Source organism: Aquarana catesbeiana, linkage group LG02, assembly GCF_042186555.1.
Source record: "Aquarana catesbeiana isolate 2022-GZ linkage group LG02, ASM4218655v1, whole genome shotgun sequence".
In the NCBI taxonomy this organism is placed as follows: Eukaryota; Metazoa; Chordata; class Amphibia; order Anura; family Ranidae; genus Aquarana; species Aquarana catesbeiana.
This window is the reverse complement of record NC_133325.1, coordinates 605078688-605098773: the sequence shown is the minus strand read 5'-3', so window position 1 is coordinate 605098773 and position 20086 is coordinate 605078688. Positions and strand designations below refer to the sequence as shown.

The 20086-nt window shown below is 42.2% G+C and overlaps 1 protein-coding gene across 4 annotated transcripts in view; it reads left to right on the top strand.

Annotated features, from left to right (window-relative positions):
* Positions 1-20086, top strand: part of SYTL5 (synaptotagmin like 5) — a 315672-nt gene that overhangs the window by 283471 nt on the left and 12115 nt on the right. For all 4 annotated transcript variants that reach the window (XM_073616346.1, XM_073616343.1, XM_073616344.1 and 1 more), the window contains 4 exons: positions 13203-13364; positions 14143-14254; positions 14431-14560; positions 17257-17462. In XM_073616346.1, coding sequence (XP_073472447.1) covers positions 13203-13364; positions 14143-14254; positions 14431-14560; positions 17257-17462 — 610 coding nt within the window. The remainder of the gene's footprint in view (positions 1-13202; positions 13365-14142; positions 14255-14430; positions 14561-17256; positions 17463-20086) is intronic.

Sequence of the window (20086 nt, the reverse complement as noted above, 5' to 3'; positions counted from 1 at the left end):
CTTTAAATGGTTAAACTGAGAACTTCTACACACAGAGTTCAGTCTATTGATAAAAGAACCTGAAAGAGATACAATGTATCTTCTTATCAGATTTGGCAGGCTGCCCAGAGGAGGAGAGAAGAAACCTTCAGACAACTTGCAATTGACTTCTATTACAGAAATCATTTGCAAGTCCCGCTGAAGTTATAATCGGCTTTTTTTATCAGCACAATCGGCTGATGCCGATTAAGTAAAAAAAGCCAAATATCGGCCGATATATCGGCCGGCCGATATATCGGTCGACCTCTAATTATATGTCGGTATTGTATATCCTGTATGTACCTTCGCTTGGCCATTAGAGTTCATTTCCCAGGATATTGGGTCCAGTAGGGGCCAACTTGCGGGAGCAAGGACTTCTGGTCAGCCTTGTTTGGGCAACAGACTGGTGCAATGACTTCCAGGTTCTGGGAAAAGAGTCCTATTACAGACTCTGATCGAGTGGGGAGGAGCCATCATCTAGAGACCAACTAGTCTCATTAAAACAATGACCTACTGGGAAGCAGTTCTGAATCTCTGAAAAAATACAATAAAGTTACCCTCAGAGAGAGCAACAGTATAAGTATCTCACTTGAACCAAATAGCTCTTTCCTATTGGTTGCATCCCACGGTCGCAAGAGGTGTAAAATAGTAGTCTGAAGGGCCCAAGGGAAGGTTGACAACTGTATTAACTGATTTTGTAGTAAGGAAGGACTTCCTTCCTGCACCAGGAACAGTGACTGCACAGAGGAGACAAGTCCCCTTTTGGGGAGGTAGCTAAGCTAACTAATCTTTCAGCGTATCAGATATTAGGCATACCAATCATCACAAGTTGTTGCTTGTCGGGTATTCAAGCCGATGGAGGACAAGGTGTCCAAAAGTCAGAGTTGCAGTGGTCGCAGACTGAAGTCTTTCCAAAACACAACAAAAAGAGCCTCAACTATGCTGCAAAGACTCAGCAAAATGGGGAAGGCCTATCTTCGCTGTCAAGAATGAATGCAGAACTAGTCAACTTCTGTCAGAGATATCTCCCAGTCAGGTCTACCAGCCCATTAGGTAGGGTTTCTAGAACTTACTGCCAGATGGCGTAAGGTACAAAGGCCATTGGATGACAAGGGATAGTCTCCAAACCAACAAGCCGATCAAGGGATCGGCAACAAGTAAGGCTATTAAGATATTGGTCTGACAGTAACCTGGGTAGCTTCCCACAGGTGGAAGCAGAGAAACTAATGACAGCCAGCTGGGTCTGCAGATTAGCCAATATGTATATTGAATGAACCTAATAGTCTCCAGGATCCTTATCCGAATTCGCAACTGTTCGCTGGTGATAACAATAATGGCCCTGTGGCTTGCAGGCCATGACATATGCTGGTACAATCTCATCCTATTCTCCTTCCGGAGGTCCAACACCTCATACAGCGTGGCCAACGGTATCTTCCAAATCCATACAAGTTATATCTAGATGCTGGAGACCAAGAAGTGGAGGTCTCACCTTTTAGTGTTTGAAATCCTATGGAGGTCAGAGCACCTACTCCAGACTTCAAGTACATTAGATATGAGAAAAACCTACAGAATTTAAAGGATGGAATTCTCTGTTCCTTTCTGTAAGGATTGAATTGTATACAAGTAGGCCTAGAGAGGGGATTAAAGGATACATGAAACTCAGTCGTGTCCCCACTCTCTGGGATCCAGTAATGGTTGCATATCTTGGCAACCAATTCCGAAAGGCCTGGGCAGATTATTCTTTCCCCCATGGGGTCTTCCAAATAGTGTGGAACACATTGTCTCACTTTTCAGAGGGATAGGACATCCTTAATATGGCCAGTAACACGGAATAAGTATTCTGTATGGCAAATAGGTATAAAAGGATCTCAAACATCCAAGTGTCAAGCCATAAACTACCTTGATGCTGAAATTTTCAGGCAAAACGGCTCTAGTCTCTTCCCCAACACTATACAAAGGTTGGTATCTTTGCAACCTGGGTTGGAACCTCATCCTTCTGGCATATCCAAACTAAAGTGTTTGAAGTACCACAAAAATTGAAAACAGATTCAAGGTTGAGGAGAGACATAGAATTGGCCCTTCTTCAAGGAGCAAAACGATAAACTCGTCAGGCCTAACGACATCAGAAGACAAGCACTGTCCAACGAAGACAATCGCAGGGGTGTGGATCAAGTCAGCTTAGATGGATAGAACAAATCTATCAGATAAGGACAGAGACTCTTCCAAACTGATTATGCATCCATGGGCGGAACTCCAAAGGAGTCCCTCCAGAGTTAATATGTATACTACGACCTGGTCTACATTCAACACGCTGGGGGTCCATGCTTGTGGACCCAGCAATCTTAACTACAATATATCTCAGTCAGTAGTGGGGATAGATCTAATCTTCAACTTAAACACTTCAGCAGTACCCACCCTTGTTGTCTGGTGATTTTGTACATTCCATAGGTATATACTGTCATGCTGTGTCAGGAATGAGGAAAATTTTATACTTCCTTAACGGTAATTTTCCTTTCCTGATGCAAGCATGACAGCATATAGGTCCCTCCCGAAACTAAAAAAAATGAAAGAAAGGCTTTGCAGTGATACTAAGTTACAAGAATGCTGCAGGCAGGGAGGACACCTACTCTTATAGTAAAACTGTTCCTGAAATAGGGCAGGGGGCGGAGCCTGCCCATACGTATATGCTGTCATGCTTGCATAAGGAAAGGAAAATTACCATTAGGTAAGTATAAAATTTTCCTCATTCTCACTGCCAGTGCTGTGTTTTGTGTAGAAGCATACAGCCACAGCAAGCCAGGACATGTCATTCTGCTTCAATTCAGTAGCTACTGGGTAGATGAAAATGTGATTAGGTAAAAAGTAAAAATGGTAACTGTTCTGTCTTCACTACACTTTCCCTGTGTATAGCTTGACATGCAGCTAAACACTCTTATTCTGCAAGCCAGACTGGGTGTCATTTTGAAGCTTTAGTAACAAAACAGAGTGGGTAAAACTATTGAGAAAAAACAAATACAGAAACCTATAATCAGTATATGAAGTATACAGAAATACATTGAATAAGCTAGGCAGTAGATGGCGAGAAGTAATTCTCACCAGCGATGTTGCGTTTTAGGAGATGCAAGTGGATGGCAAGTTTTAGTCCCAACATTTGCTCTGATAGTCGGTTCCTTCTTTCAGTCTCTAAGCTGGAGTCTGAGTTCCCAGGATAAACTTATGGTCACCATGTGGCTATATTTACACAATATTCTGTATAGTGGGCTATAGGGATGAGCCGAACACCCTCCTGTTCGGTTCGCAGCAGAACATGCGAACAGGCAAAAAATTTGGCAGAACACGCAAACACCATTAAAGTCTATGGGACACAAACATGAATAATCAAAAGTGCTGATTGTAAAGGCTTATATGCAAGCTATTGTCACAAAAAGTGTTTGGGGACCCAGGTCCTGCCCCAGCGGACATGTATCAATGCAAAAAATTTTTTTAAAAACGGCCGTTTTTTCAGGAGTAGTGATTTTTTCAATGCTTAAAGTGAAACAATAAACATGAAATATTCCTTTAAATATTGTGACTGGGTGGTGTCTATAGTATGCCTGTAAAGTGGCACATTTTTCCCGTGTTTAGAACAGTACCACAGCAAAATGTTATTTCTAAAGGAAAAATTGTCATTTAAAACTGATCACAGCTGTAAAGAATTGTCGGGTCTCGGCAATATAGATAAAACTCATTGAAAAAAAGAGCATAGGATCCCCCCCCCCGAGTCCATTACCAGGCCTTTTGAGTCTGGTATGAATATTAACGGGAACCCCGAACCAAAATTTTAAAAAAAATAGCGTGGGGGGTCCCCCTAAAATCCATACCAGGCCCTTCAGGTCTGATCTGGAAATTAAGGGGAATCCTGCGCCAAATTTAAAAAAAAAAAAATGATTTGGGGGTCCCCCCCAATCCATACCAGACCTGATTTTAAGGGGAACCCTGTGACAAAATTAAAAAAAAAAAATAGCTTAGGGGTCTCCCCAAAATCTATACCAGACCCTTATCCGAGCACGCAACCTGGCAAGCCGCAGGAAAAGAGGGGGGACAAAAGAGCACCCCCACTGAACCGTACCAGGCCACATGCCCTCAACATGGGGAGGGTGCTTTGGGGTAGCCCCCCAAAGCACCATGTTCCCATGTAGATGGGGACAAGGGCCTCATCCCCACAACCCTTGCCCAGTGGTTTTGGGGGTCTGCGGGCGGGGGGCTTATCGAAATCTGGAAGCCCCTTTTAACAAGGGGCCCCCAGATCCCGGCCTCCCCCCTGTGTGAAATGGTAACGGGTTACAAGTCCCCCTACCATTTCACAAAAAAGTTTCAAAATGTTAAAAACGACAAAACACAGCTTGGGACAAGTCCTTTATTAAAAAATTAAAATGTCCCACGATGTCCATTCATCTTCTTCTATCATGCCGCGACAGACCGAAAAAGAAAAAAGAAAATCCGCAACCGATCCTCCTCCATGAGAGGCTCCCGCCGTCTGACGCTTCTTCGCTTGTGACAGTTCTTATATAACTGAGGGCGGGGATTCCCGGTGATGTAACCGGGTAACCCCGCTCCCTCTGATGCCACAGGGACTTCCCCATGGCGTCAGAGGGGGGCGGGGTCACCCTTTTACGTCACCTGCAACCGTTTGGAGGAGGATCAGTTGCAGACTTTTTTTTTTCTTTTTTGGTCCATTGCAGTGTGATAGAAGAAGTTGAATAGCCATCATGGGACATTTTTATTTTTTTATTTTTTAATAAAGGACTTGTCCCCAAGCTGTGTTTTGTTAACATTTTGACACTTTTTTTGTGAAATGGTAGGGGTACATTTGTACCCCGTTACCATTTCACACAGGGGGGAGGCCGGGATCTGGGGTCCCCTTGTTAAAGGGGACTTCCAGATTCTGATAAGCCCCCCCGCCCGCAGACCCCCACAACCATCGGGCAAGGGTTGTGGGGATGAGGCCCTTGTCCCCATCCACATGGGGACAAGGTGCTTTGAGGGGCTACCCCAAAGCACCCTCCCCATGTTGAGGTACGGTTCATGAGGGGGGCACTCTCTCGTCCCCCTCCTTTTCCTGCGGCCTGCCAGGTTGCATGCTCAGATAATGGTCTGGTATGGATTTTGCGGGGGACCTCTACGCCATTTTGTTTTTAAATTTGGCGCAGGGTTCCCCTTAATTTCCATATCAGACATTAAGGGCCTGGTATGAATTTTAGGGGGACCCCCCCCACACACAATTTTTTATTTTTAAATTTTGGTTCGGGGTTCCCCTTAATATCCATACCAGACCCAAAGGGCCTGGTAATGGAGGGGGGGGATCCCATGCTTTTTTTTTTTTTTCAATTATCTGTATCTATATTACCCAGACCCGACAATTCATTACAGCTGCAATTAGTTTTGAATGACAATTTTTCCTTTTAGAATGTGATTTTGCTGTGGTACTGTTCTAAACACGGGAAAAATGTGCCACTTTACAGGCATACTATAGACACCCCCCAGGCACGATATTTAAAGGAATATTTCATTTTTATTGTTTCACTGTAAGCATTAAAAAATCACTGCTCCCGAAAAAACGGCCGTTTAAAAAAAAAAAAAATTGCATTGATACATGCCCCCTGGGGCAGGACCCGGGTCCCCAAACACTTTTTATGACAATAACTTGCATATAAGCCTTTAAAATGAGCACTTTTGTTTTTTCATGTTAGTGTCCCATAGACTTTAACGGTGTTCCAGCGGCTTTCGAATTTTCCCCCGAACACCGCATATTGTTCGGTGTTCGCAGAACATCCGAACAACCAAAATTCGGCCTGTACCTACGCTCGGGCTGATTCGTTCGCCCATCCCTAGTGGGCTATAGACATGAGCTGTCTTATTTAATGTTAATAACCAGGAATCAGAAACTGTTTAATTGGTCTTACAAGAGTATCTTGAAATCGATGACCCTGTTGTCAATGACCCTAGCGCTGATTTATAGTTATAGAGTGGATTTGGATAGAGTGGAGATGGATTACAACACGCATTAGGTTTATATTGCTGTCCCTGTTAGGGAGATTCCCCCTCTCCATTTGTCTTGGTTAACATTTATATGAAAAGTAAAAGAACTTTGGGTTGTCCCCAGAAAAGTAATAGAGGGGAAATCTTTCAAAGGGGACAGTAGTTAAAGTAGTTAAAGTGACCTGGGAGGCCCCAAGGGATTCCCTTAGTTTGCAGGGATTTCCTCTCACTTCCTGTTTTAGCTGTGTGACGGGAAGTAAAGGTAAATCTCCCCAATGGGACATAGGCGGACAAAAAAAAAAAATCTGATAGGGGTTAAACTCCTAATCTATCCAGAATGATTAAAAAAAAAAAAAAAAAAAAGTTTTGCCTATAGTTTTATTTTAAGTAGTCATTGGATGTTAAAGAGCCCCTGTCACCACATTTTGCAACATCTGCTAATGACATTTTTGCAATATCTACCTACGCTAGCCTCCACTGTTGTAGCAAACTGTATAGTGTTGAAGCTGTGCATTTAGGTATTCTTCAAAGGAAACCTATCGCAAACTCAACAATTCAAACTAAGCATGTGAGGAACAAAAAGCAGAGTTTACCTTCAGTGAAATGTGCATGTCTGTTAGGATACCATTTGCTAATATTTAGCAAAGGCAGAGGTAACAAGATCTGTGTAGCTGTATAAAGGGCAGTTATAGTAATATTAATAACACAGCAAAACCATCTAAACAATATACTGTACAAGCAATAGTAAAACACACGTGACAAGTGAAACCTACTTACAAATTATGACATTGTTTATACAAGCAAGTGGAGAGATCAGAAAAGGCAGGGTCAGATGGGTGGTGCAAGGAACAGCCGGTGAGACAGGTCAGGAAGGGGAAGCAGGGATCAAGTATGAGGGAAACGCTTAGATGCAGAGGGATCATTGTAACGGGTATAGAAACAGGACCAGGATGTTTGGCATACAATGCAAAAAACTTAGGCACTGTGGAAGCCTAGAAGAGAAGATAAATACCCACCCAGCTGCAATATGCAGGCTACTGTGAGACACTGGGACCCTTACGATCTGGGAACCACAGTGTCATCAGTAGGAGATCCAGCTCCTGATAACATCAAAATTATTTTTTTGATCCAGAAGCATAGACAGTAGAAGATAAGTCAATTTTGACTTTCCCTATCCATGCCATAGTCTGATTCTGTCTTTTTCCGTCTCTTGTGCCTCCTTATTGGTCAGTAAAACTGCTTATCACCGTAAAGCAGTGGTTCCCAACTTCAACCCTTAAGTACCCCTAACATGTCATGTTTTCAGCATTTCCATAACTTTGCATACAGCTTTTTTTTTTGGGGAGGGGGTTGTTGGGGAATTTCCTTTAAATCATGGCCTGTTGAGGTACTTGAAGATTTGAGGTTAGGAACCACTGCTGTAAGCGATCAGTAGGGAGGTTAGAAGAGGAGCCAAGATGAATCCTTACAAAAAAAGTCAACATTCACATACTGCATATTAATCTGTATATCTGTCTTGATTGATCATTTTGACATTTTTATGATCTACTCAGCACGAATAGCTCAAGCTTAGTGACAAGCTTATTTTAAGATTGCAGTACGTTTTGCTGTATCATTATAAGTACTATCCTATTCAGTACTGTCCATATGAAGATAGCTGTTTTATCAACTGTAAACAATGTTTTCTAGAGGGAAAAAATCAACTGCCTACTTAGCTGATTTTTAAAAATCCTCAAAGAATAGCAAAAACCTTTAAAAACACAACCGGAATACCAGCACGATAATATAGTAAGATATTGCAGAACTCTCGTACATGTCTTTGCCTGTTCATTTTACTGGACTCTCATCACACAAGCAAAAGGTTCTCAGACAATAGTGTTAATAGGCAGAAGTGCTTTTACATGACTTTGGCAAAGTCTATTTTCATTTGTATCCCTGTCACTCACAAATAATGGTTCACATTACTCTCTCAGCCTGGACCATTAAATGAGACAATATAGAAGAAAGTGCTGTAGATTTACATTTTCAATTCACTGCCCAGCTGCAGTTTCCATTCCCTTCTCTAGATTTAGAAAAGCATTAGCACAGCTTTCTAATATTTCTATATACAACTTCATCAGTGCACAAACCATCACTGGCATTTTTAATGTAACCTAGCAACTATCGAGAAAATTCAAGTAGTTGCTGAAAAATAAAACACATGCTGTGATGCTTAAGCAAAGATCAGTGCTGGTTACTAATAATGTTGTGTAGAAAAAATAAACACAGACCCCCTTTGGAAGTAAGATTTTAAAAGTGATAAAAAAAAAAAACATTTGGGAGCTTATTCAATAATGTTGTGTAGTACATAAATCTTTCCTTTTAGCTTGAAATGCACACACAACAGTTTTATATATATATATATATATATATATATATATATATATAACTCTCTCTCTCTCTATAAAAAAGTGAGTATATCCCTCACATTTTTGTAAATATTTTATTATATCTTTTCATGTGACCACACTGAAGAAATTATACTTTGCTACAATATAAAGTAGTGAGTGTACAGCTTGTATAACAGTGTAAATTTGCTGTCCCCTCAAAATAACTCAACAAACAGCCATTAATGTCTAAACCGCTGGCAACAAAAGTGAGTACACCCCTAAGTGAAAATGTCCAAATTGGGCGGAATTAGCCATTTTCCCTCCCCGGTGTCATGTGACTCGTTAGTGTAACAAGGTCTCAGATGTGAAAGGGGAGCAGGTGTGTTAAATATGGTGTTACCGCTCTCACTCTCTCATACTGGTACCTGAAAGTTTAACATGGCACCTCATGGCAAAGAACTCCTGAGGATCTGAAAAAAAGAATTGTTGCTCTACATAAAGATGGCCAAGACCATACACCGGTTTAACAGGACAGGGACCATTCAGACCAGGCATCGCCATGGTCAACCAAAGAGGTTGAATGAACGTGCTCAGCGTCATATCCAGAGGTTGTCTGTGGGGAATAGACGTATGAGTGCTGTCATTTACAGAGACTGTGGCTTAAGCATTCTTATATGGTATTAACACTAGAGCACCCCCAGGCTTTGGGGAAATTCTGTATCTGTTTTCAGTGGTGTATTCAGGTTTTGTGCTGCCCTAGGCCTGACTAAACGCGCACACCCCCTAATTTAAATATAACCCACCCCCTTACTGTCAAGGCCACACCCCTTCCTTTTTAAGACCCGCCCTGTCATCTTCATGGGAGGAGGACAGAGGGACGCCGTGGGAGAAGGACAGAGGGACACCGCGGGAGGAGGACAATGAGGGACACGGCACATTTCCCCTTAACCCCCCTCCCCTTACTCCATGTGTGCATCTTTTATCTGTCCTCCCCCCTCCCCTTCCCGGTTACTGTGTCCCCTCCACTGTAAACTATACACAGACCTCAGACCATCAGCATGGCTCTTGCACTGAAGTTGTGTCCCTCCTCTGTGGCTCCTCCTCCTCCTGGATGTGTACACTAGAACACTGGAGCCAAGAAGGAGCCGAGGAGTGTGTGTGGTTGTCAATGGAGAGAGAGAGATGTCGGCTGCTACAGAAAGCTGATCGCCGCTAGTGGGACCCTGGACAGTAGATGTCCTGGGTGCCCACACTAGCGCACCCCTGTCTGGCCAGTTACCAGAGCTCAGTGCCGGAACTTGCAGGACGTTCGCTCACACAGGGTTGCCCAGGCTGACTATAGTCAATTTGTATAGCATGTCTGTACCCTGGCAGTGGCTCCGTCTTTCTCCCCCTTTGGTGGTGTGGGTACAGCGTGGCTCTCTGGTGGTGCAGGTAGTGCATGGCTCGCTCTCTGGGTACAGTGTGGCTCTCTGGTGGTGCAGGTACAGCGTGGCTCTCTGGTGGTGGCGGGTACAGTGTGGCTCTCTTTTTGGTGATGCGTGTACAACGTGGCTTTCTCTGGTGGTGCGGGTACAGCGTCGCTTTCTCTGGTGGTGCGGGTACAGCATCGCTCTCTGGCTTCCCCAGCACAGTACTCTTTTCCTCTTCTCCTGTAGCACTCAATTCCTCTGCCGGGTTCCAGGCTTTCTCTCCCTCCCCCCCGCAGAGTGCATACTGGGGGCTGTAACATGCTGTCTGTGGACACACTGGGGCTGCCCGCCAATCTTCAGGGACTACATTTCCCATGATGCCCCCTGTTCTGATTGGCCCTCTGCTGTGGCCAATGGGGAGGGAAACAAAACAGAACTTCTTCCTGGTGTCACCCCCCCCATAACAACGCCACTGCTCTCTTCAGCTGTACTCCCTGATGGCGGCTCTGGGAGAAGGGTGCAGGTGCTTTTTTTGTGCGGGGTGTGGCTTTTTTGCTGCCCCCCGCAAAGTGCCGCTCTAGGCCTGGGCCTTGTTGGCCTAGGCCAAAGCACAGCACTGTCTGTTTTAGTGTTGTGTTCAGTCAGGTCATATGATGTCTTGGTGGCCTCCTCCTTATATTCCTGGGATGGAATTAGGGGAGTCTTCTATGTTGCATTGATATGGGCAATGTTCTCTGCATCATTCTTCTCTCAGTTAAGAGCAGTTTGATGATTTACCCCCAGGGAGTGTGTTCTGGACTTATTTTTAAATGGTGGGGGTGTTTTGGCGTAATTGGGCTTTACTAACTTGAAATATAAGGACAAGCAAGATGTAAGGAGTGATGGTTTAGATTCATTCAAGTTTATTCAGAGATAAGGGGCAGATAAAAGGAAACACATAAAGTTGCAGCTTGCCAGCTCAGCCTCGGTTTGCCTACTACTTCTATTCATTCCATTTTAGGTGTATGGGCCCACAGCTGACAAACTCTCTGTACCCAGATGGCATGGTAGTGGCACTGGTGGGTGGGTCAGCAAGCAGTGGTAACAAGAGGAGCAGAACACTGAGTCTGTTATTGGCTTTGTATCTAGCTTGGTGTTGTCCCTGGTGAACCTTTCGCTCCAGGCCACAGCCTATGTATCCTATGCAGAAATCTGGCCCTGGTTTTAGCATTCAGTCACTTTTTTTGGTAAACCAGCTTGCAATCACAAATATCACAACAGCACGTTATGTGGTTGCATAAACTATACTCCTATTGTCAAAAGCTTCAATTGCTGTTTAAAAATATATTAGAATAATACATATGCATCTAAATAACTTTGAATGTGGAAAGATTATTGGTCTCTGACATGGTGGTTGCAGCAAATATGAAGTTACTTACCTCCTGTGATATTTAGTCCTTCCAGTTCTGTGAACAAAACAGCTTGTTTGACTCTGCCAATACCAGAACCAACGAGGGCAGCCCTGAGGGCACCATACTAACTCAGCAGATTGCAAACCTAGGGACAGGTAGTTAGGTCCAACTGTGTTCATATATCAAATATCAATATCATATTCAAATAGCTGATGCACGTATACATGACCACAACTGCCAGTGTATAGCCAACTAGTGTGTAATGACTTCACTCTGACCTATATTGGGGATAGCTGTTTAATTCTTTCTATTTTGGCCATAGGAATATACAGTCAGCTCTGCCTGAAATGTGACTTCTTCTTGTGGCTTAATCCAGCCAGTGGAAATTTTGTAAAACATAAAAATCTGCAGGTGCAAATATGTACCAGCAGTGAAATTTACTGGTGCGTTAGAAATGGAGATTGCGTTTTATGACTATAAAAAAAAACATTAGTTTGTCTTCATTGAAATTTATTAGAAGCACAAACAGCAAATGTCTCTGAGAGGAGCTGAGTCATTAAACTGTAACAGCCAACATTGATTTTCAAAGTCATCCAAGTTAATATAGCTTAACTACAGCTAATGGATGTTAAACTTTACATGTGCAAATTTACCAGAAGCTGCCTGACACCACTGCTTATAAATCATTTGTTGTGAACAAATACAAGAGCTAAACGCAGCCACAGACCTCAGACAGATAGGTTACAAGAGGTATTTTGGCATAAAAGAGGGAAAATGGAAGGAACACAGACAGACCCCTTCAGCAACAGTTAATTTCAGGAGAACAGTAGCAATTAGACAAGGGTTTCTAAACAAATCAATTGATCTCTCCCCTGAGATTGATCAGCCAAGGGTGGCTTCTATTAACCATAGCTGAGAAATTGTTGCCTGGTCTGCCTAAATTTGACCATATCAGACAACTATTTTCTCACAACAAGTGGTTCTTCTGTTTTCTGGCAACCCATATATTCACCTGTTAGGTGAAAGGATCTTCTTTTTTGGAGTTTGACAAGTTGATAGTCTCATCTTGTGTAAACCAACAAAATAGAATATTGTGACCCAACACAAAATATTTCACCATGTAATTATGCCAATATAATAACACAAATATTAAAGACAAATATCACACAATAAGTGTCCTTGTGTATTCATTTAAATTATTATTCAAAACTTGCTGCAAAAAATCAAGTGAACCACTTCCACTGATGAGATAATATTCAATCCGTGTTCCAGGTATAAAATTAAATGTGCCGCTTAAAAGATAGCCATGATCCCTAAATTATAGGAGATCATGATACCCATAAGGTGAACAGATGTATGGATTCCTCCAATGTGTAATCTGACCTCTGCGATGGATCAATCAAGCAGCCTCCTGATTAGCTTCCCAGCCCTGCACACTTCAATCTGGACTCGCTCAAAGCTTTCCACTTGGTATATGTGTGGGGTTTGAACATAGGGAAGACTCATCGCGTATTATATAACGAAAAGGATTTATTGAGCTAAAAATATATGCAAGCAGTAGAGAGAGGGTAATTTTAACCAAGAGATCATTAACAGGTATGGATCATGTTCACGTCACAACTCCCGTCTGCTTCCACATTGCGACGTGAACATGATCCATACCTTGATGAAATGATGCAGTCAACATCAGATTCTTCTGATCGTTTTTTTAATTTACAAGCCATAATATGTTTTTATGTTTGATGTTTGTAGCCCCGTCCTGTCAGTCTGAGTATCAATCTACCCCATAAAATTATACAAATGTATTCATGGGGAGTTCCCTTATGTTGAATGACCGTGCTAAGAAAAATGGTTCATCACAAACATCCAATTCCTAAACCGTATTCAGTTATGATTGTATTTCACCAAAATTCTTGTATCACTTCTACTATAGAATTGTGAACCTTAGTACACTGTACTTTTTTTATTAACCTTACACTCTTTACTTTTTACAGTACGTAATCAGTCATACTCAACTGGAAACCAGAACTCTGCAGTTATCTGTGTGGCATAATGATCGGTTTGGGCGTAACAGCTTTTTAGGAGAAGTAAATATTCCTCTTGACGCATATAACTTTGAAAACCAAGAAGATGAGATCTTTACACTGCAAGCCAAGGTGAGTCTAATTTTTTCATAAATTGACTGACAGAAATTATTTAGAGGCAAATTTATAAATCAGGAAATGTGACAGTCGCCAAATAATTTTTCCTGGTGCATGTGTTTTTAATGACCTGAAACAATTAACTACCTGTGAATGTTTAGTGAATGTCACATTCACTATATGTTCCACAGCCTCTGTTCTTTTACACCATCACCATTTCACCTTGTACAAAGGCAAAGAAGGCAGAGAAAATGGAAGGGTAGAGTTTTTAATACAGGTTTAAGAGTTTTAGAATTGCCCCCCCCCCCCATAGAGTTTTTAATACAGGTTTAAGAGTTTTAGCATTGCCCCCCCCCCCTTCTCTGAACTAACCAGCTTGTTACACCAGGCATACAGGCTGGTATCACCATAGCAGAGGGAGCTTAGAGTATGCAGAGTGGTTCCTGTATGTGATGCTAGGGCTTATGGGGAAATCCACAAATGTACCAGCAAGCACAAATTTAACTGCAGTCTTAGTGACATTAATTTTTAATTACCTGCTGGGATCTTTTACAAGCAAAGGGACCCAATCCCTGTGCTGATTGGTTCTGTCATCCCCAGCTATGGCAGCTGCATATAGCACAGTTGTCTTTTGACAACTTAATTTCATTTGTTAAAAAATAATCATGTTTGTCTCTATAACAAAGAAAAAAATGTTCAATATCCTTCTAGAACAAATTTTGTATTGTGCATTGTTGAAAGGAAAATACGGTATATTGTTCAAAATAATGGAAACGTTGACTTTGCTTCTTAGATGGACTTGAATTCTGATGTAATCCTGCAGTATAAAGGAGAGATCACAGTTGGGTTACACTACATTCCTCCTGAGAAGAACCTCACTCTTCCACTGGAACCAGTGACAGTAGGTAAGTCATATCTCCAAAGTAACTATCAGTAGTTTATTGCTCAGCCTACTTGGCTATTGGAGCCACTTTATACAGTAGCTGCTAAGTATCTTGCTGTTTTTGTCACCTTTTTATTTCAAAGAATGGGAAAAACACAACTGGCAGAATGGTTTATTGCCTTTTTTTTTATTCTACAGCAAAGAAAAGTTTTAGAAGGTCAAAGAAAATCCCCATGCCAACTGGAGGAATACTAGAGGTACTAATAAAGGAAGCCAAAAATCTAACTGCAGTGAAATCCGGGGGCACTTCAGACACATTTGTAAAAGGGTAAGGCTAAATGTTTTCTGTAACATATTGTTTCATACAGGACCAGAGCTACCAATGTGCAAAGTAGGCGGCCGCCTAGAGCGCATATCAGTAGGGGGCATCAGAGGTGCCCCGACTGGTACCTCCTCGGCTGTGCGAGTTAGGGACATCCTGAGAAGGAAAGAGGACTTTCTGTCATTCTGAACAGCACAGTGCAGGCTGGAATGGCTGCTGGAGGGAGGATTTTGCTCCCCCCTTTCTCCAGCTGCGGGACTGGATCTTCAGCCAGGCTCTCTTTGTGTGGGGTGAGATGGGGATGTGGCTAGCTTTGGAGATCCCGCTCGCCTGAACTGTCTGCTTGCTCGCCCACCCACATGTCTGAACTGCCCGCCTGAACCCCCATGCTGACCGCCCACTAACATGTCTGAGCCTCCTGCTGCTCACCTGCCTGCTCACATGTCTGAACCCCTGCCGGCCACCCGCCAGCACTCGGAGGGAGATGTTAGCCGACCAGGAGCAAGTGTGTGCTGTGGTAAGCTAACAGCAGGGAAATGTGACTGCAGCAGGCTGGGAGTGAGGAAGGGGTTAACATTGCTGTGTACACCTATGCAGGTGGGGGATGGGGGGAGTCAGTGGCAGTGAAAGTTACCCCCCATACCCCACCTTGCATTGTCCTCATGACAGTGACATTTTAACCCACCTTCCCCTTCTGCATTTGTGCTAATGTCAGTATTATTAACACCCTCATCCCAAATTGGTGGTCATGGAAGGGGTTAAATTTTAATGCCACTGACCACCAATGTTGGGGGGAGGGGGTTAACTGACATCAATGCTGGGGGTCTATAATGCGTCCACTGACATCAATGCTGGGGGTTATTAATGCGTCCACTGATACATGGGCTTAACAAAGTGGGTAGAGTCGAGGGGGGGGGACTGCAAAATTAGGTTTAGCCTAATCCTTGCACCAGCCCTAGTTTCATAATAATGTGACATCAAACTGAGTCTGCAGATTTCCTATTACCTCATGAAGATGCATTCAAGAGGTTTTTTTAGAGCATAAACAGTTTCTGTTCACACAGGGGTGACTTGTCAGGTGACTTAGCCGCCTGACAAGTCGCGCTTTGTTCTGTACTATGGAACTGTTCTAATAGGATTGACTCAAGTCACTCCAACTTAGAAAAAGGTTCCTGTACTACTTTGGGATGACTTCAGGGCGACTTGCATTTACTTTTATACAGAAGTCATTTTGCGCGCCTTACAAAGTCGCGCTGCAAGTGGGGCTGCCTCTGTGTGAAGCGGCACTCAAGGTTTAAAGAGTTTTTCCAGTAAGAGTTTTGATATAAAATATTTTTCTAATTTTGTTTTTGGAATACTGCAGCTATGTGCTTTGAATATAAAGGAGCCTCCTATTGAAATTATTCCTTTATTATTTTTTTTTTAATGACCAATACTCTGCATCATTTTTATGCCTCACACACCTTTTGTATTGTATTGAATGTATCATATACATTATAAAAACCCTAGAATAACTGCAGTTATGCTAAAATGTACTGTTTAAATTATTTTAAATCTAAATCCAAGAACAAATATGTATTGTATTACAGTTTAGCAGCCTTTAGATGTAGTGGCTGTATTGCTTTGCTTATTTAGGCTTCTTTTCATAATTTTTTCATTCATTTTCACCTAGTAATCCTGTCCTAGGATGACTGCACTTACTCAGTGTACTGTATCTATCAGTGTTATCACTGTATGACTACAGAACACCTCCTACTCTTCCATCTATATAACATAGCAGCAGAGAGGTGTTCTGTATTTCACAGAGGTGAATTGGACACGGTTGATAACACTGCTTGAGATAACGCTGCAGAGTGCACTGGAGCTTGCAAGCTCAGTGTATTTACTTTTTGAACAGCTATAACAAAATGCTTTCAGTTCTATATATGAGACCAAAAAAGAGCAAATAAGAGAAGTTTATTGTTTAGGGATTCACATACAATTTAGGGTGAGCTTTGTCATTTTATACAATATATGGCCAAAAGTATTGGGACGCTTGCCTTTACACACACATGAACTGGTATGCAGTCATGTTTGAACAAGAAGGGGCCATCCACAAAGTTGGGAGCATGAAATTGATCAAAATGTCTTGGTATGCTGACGCCTTAAGAGTTTTCTTCACTGGAACTAAGGGGCCAAGGCCAACCCCTGAGAAACAATCCTACACTATAATCCCCCCTCCGCCAAATTATTTGGACCTCTATGAGTGGTTGGATGTAAACGGGCCACCTGCCTGGATGGGGAACGTTTGTTTTTAGTGGATAGGATGTTGGCCCATTTACATCTGCCACTCCCTCCATAGAGAACTGATAGGTGGACCCGATCGGTCTGCCTGTGTGAAAAGGGGCCTAAATATTATTATTATTATTTAGGATTTAATGTATATAGCACCGTTTGTGCAGCTCTTTACAAAATGAAGGGAGAAAGTACATTTACAATACAATTCAGTACAAGAGGAACGAGAGCGCCCTGCTTGTTAGAGCTTACAATCTAAATGGGAATAATCATCTCTTGCAGTGGAGCTGCCCACAATGTATATTGTGAATGTACCTGTTTGCCTCTTGTCCCATTTTAAATGTGGCATGTTAACATATATTTAAATTATGTGGGGTTCATTGTGGGTAGTATATTTCTATACTAACATTTGATTTTTAATCCTCTAGATACCTATTACCCGTTAACAAATCCACAAAACACAAAACTGCAATCGTTAAAAAGTCAGTGAATCCTCAATGGAACCACACTTTCTCCTTCACAAGTGTAGAGCCCAATGACTTGCAGAACATCTGCCTGGAGCTGATTGTTTTGGATAAGGAATCCTTGACAAGCAATGTGTTTCTGGGTGGAGTCAGCTTGAATTGTGGCAGTGGTGAGTAAACAGTCATACGTCTATTATTTTGTTCAAGTAAATAATATGTTGGAATGCGTTTGTAATTGAATAGATCAGTGTCCATTCCTTGAATGGGGATTTCAGAATAATTAGTAGTCCTGAACCTGAAAAGTGGGAATTTGCTATGTTGTAGGGAAAGTTTTGAATTGGTAATTGTGTCTAAACATTACCCTGAAAAACTTACCTTTTGTCTTGAATTCCCCTTGAAAAAAAAGCAGTGCACCTCCTGGTATGTGAGTGTGCCTAGGCACTGCTATGTCTACAGCTGTACATCTGCTGTCCAAGAGATAAAATCCCAAAGGAACCATGCTTTGCCCATGCATATGCTAATCTTTCCTTTGTTCCCCCCACTGTTCCAGCATTTCTGGGTGTGCAGGCAACATGTAACTCATTATTCTTGACACATGGCACATGACAGTACTGGTGTTAGACAATAGGCTGCTAAGAATGCACAAAGCAATCACATGGGGTATAGAGAGAATTCTTACAAATTGGAGCCGAGACAGGCCTTCTACACATTCCCGGTAGTCGAGTGGAGCAGTGGGGGAGCAAATATGTGTAGAGGTATGTGCAGCTAGTGGAGTCGACATTAAAGTAAACCTGTTCCCTGGTCCTGCATGGGAAGTGCCAAGAAAGATTACAAGATCCATCCTGTGTGCAGGAAGCATGACAGAGTTTTAACTGTTGGCAAAGGTCCCTCCTGTGGTTGGCGCCTGGGCTACCCCACTTCACTGATGGGAAGTTGGGAAGCCAGAGCTAAAGGACTGGGAGGTGTTTTTAATGTAAAATACCAGAAAAAGTGGTTGACTTTTTAAAGGCAAATACACTGTTCGCTTTGCAACGGAAGTTCCATTTGAAAGGGAATTTTCCCCAGAGCTCAGCGAATGAGGTGAAACATTGCTGACTTCCATCATCACATTGTGTGCAAGCAAAATTGCTGCTCTTTGTTTTCCTTAGACATGATTTTGTGAGAAATTTGACCACATTCACTAAACTCTGGGTGGGACTTCCTTGTAATGTGCAACGTCCAATTGCAAAGTGAAGAATTATCTATCTATAGTAAATTATCTCCAACGTTTTTTGTTTTTTTTTTCTATTTGCTCATTTTTACCATTGTTAAATATCTTTAAGGTTTATGGGTACTAGAATCTTTATCATTAGTAATCTACCTTAGGCCGGCCATGGAGCAAATTTCTTTCCTGCAGCCACGAGTTGCAGGAGAAACTTGATTCCCCGGCGGGGTGGGGTTGGTGTGGGGCAGGGGAGGCTTTCCCCGCCAGGAGAACACAGTAACTATAACAGCCCCTAGTGATAATCACATGTAAAATCCTGGATGGTTTGTTGATCGATCACCTTGGGTACATTCAGCCTGGCCATATAAGGCTCAAATCCTGCTGAACCGGCCGAGATGCGAACTGCCTATGGCCGGCATTAGGCTTCGTTTACAGATTTTGAGGGCAGAACTCCTCATTCGTCTCTGAACATAATTTGCAGTATCAGAAAATGAAAACTTCAGTTGGACTTCTGAGTGGAGTTCCTGGCTTGTAATCTACAAAAGGGCACCGCACCATACAGACATCTTCAGCCTCCATTGTAATCTCCTTTAAAGTTAATTTCATGGATGCTTAATTTGATAGATGTTCAGCTGAAGACGTTGTAATCATTCGTCTGTGAAGATATATACCATTGTAATTATTGTAATTAGCTCATGAGATGCCTCCGCTAACAAAAACAAATGGACTCATTGTTTTGCATTTCAGTCCATTTTTTTTTTTAATATCCAGTGCTGCCGTTTTGCAAAATGGTTTTTGATATTCATTATGGTATCTTATTAAATGAACTAATCAACAATCTCATTTTAATTACAGCTACAATATTACTTCAGGAGAATTGTTTTGCTTAAAGAGAATGTATTATTGGCATTAAGAGCATTTTATCTTTGTCTTTATTCACAATGTTTCTTTCGATCATGCCTTTAAGTGATGAACAATGCATGGAGATAAGGAACGCTAGGCGGCATTAGCTGCCTATATCTGGACAATAAAATTAAAAAATGGACAATGCATGTGGCATTTCCTATATCTCTCCGCATAGTCTAATCATTAAAGGATGACTGGGACTGGTTATCAGTGTTTAATGATAAATGCATACATTTATTGGGTTTCTGAGTACTGAGTGCCTTTTTCATTGGTAAATGTATAGATGAACCACATGAATTTTAATAAGCTTTTGGTAAAAAATAGAGCTACTTAAAATGGAACTCCAGGCAAATGGCTAAATAAACAGATGATATACATATATGGAAACAGTTTTACCTGCCAAAGTAGTTGTATCTCTGTCCATCCAGTTCTAGGGCTTACTTAGCTCTGTAAGCGAGTCAGCGAGTCCCGCTGTCTGTGTCAATGGACGTGAGAATGCACGTGTGCCCCCACAAGCGGCTTTCTGTGGGGGCACCCGATAAAGAGGAGGAGACTGGAGCGCCAGCGAGAAAAATAGGGATGGGGCTGCTCTGTGCAAAAGCATTGCACAGAGCAGGTAAGTATAGACATGTTTGTTATTTTAATACAAAAAAAAGCTTTACAACTACTATAACCTCCCTGGCG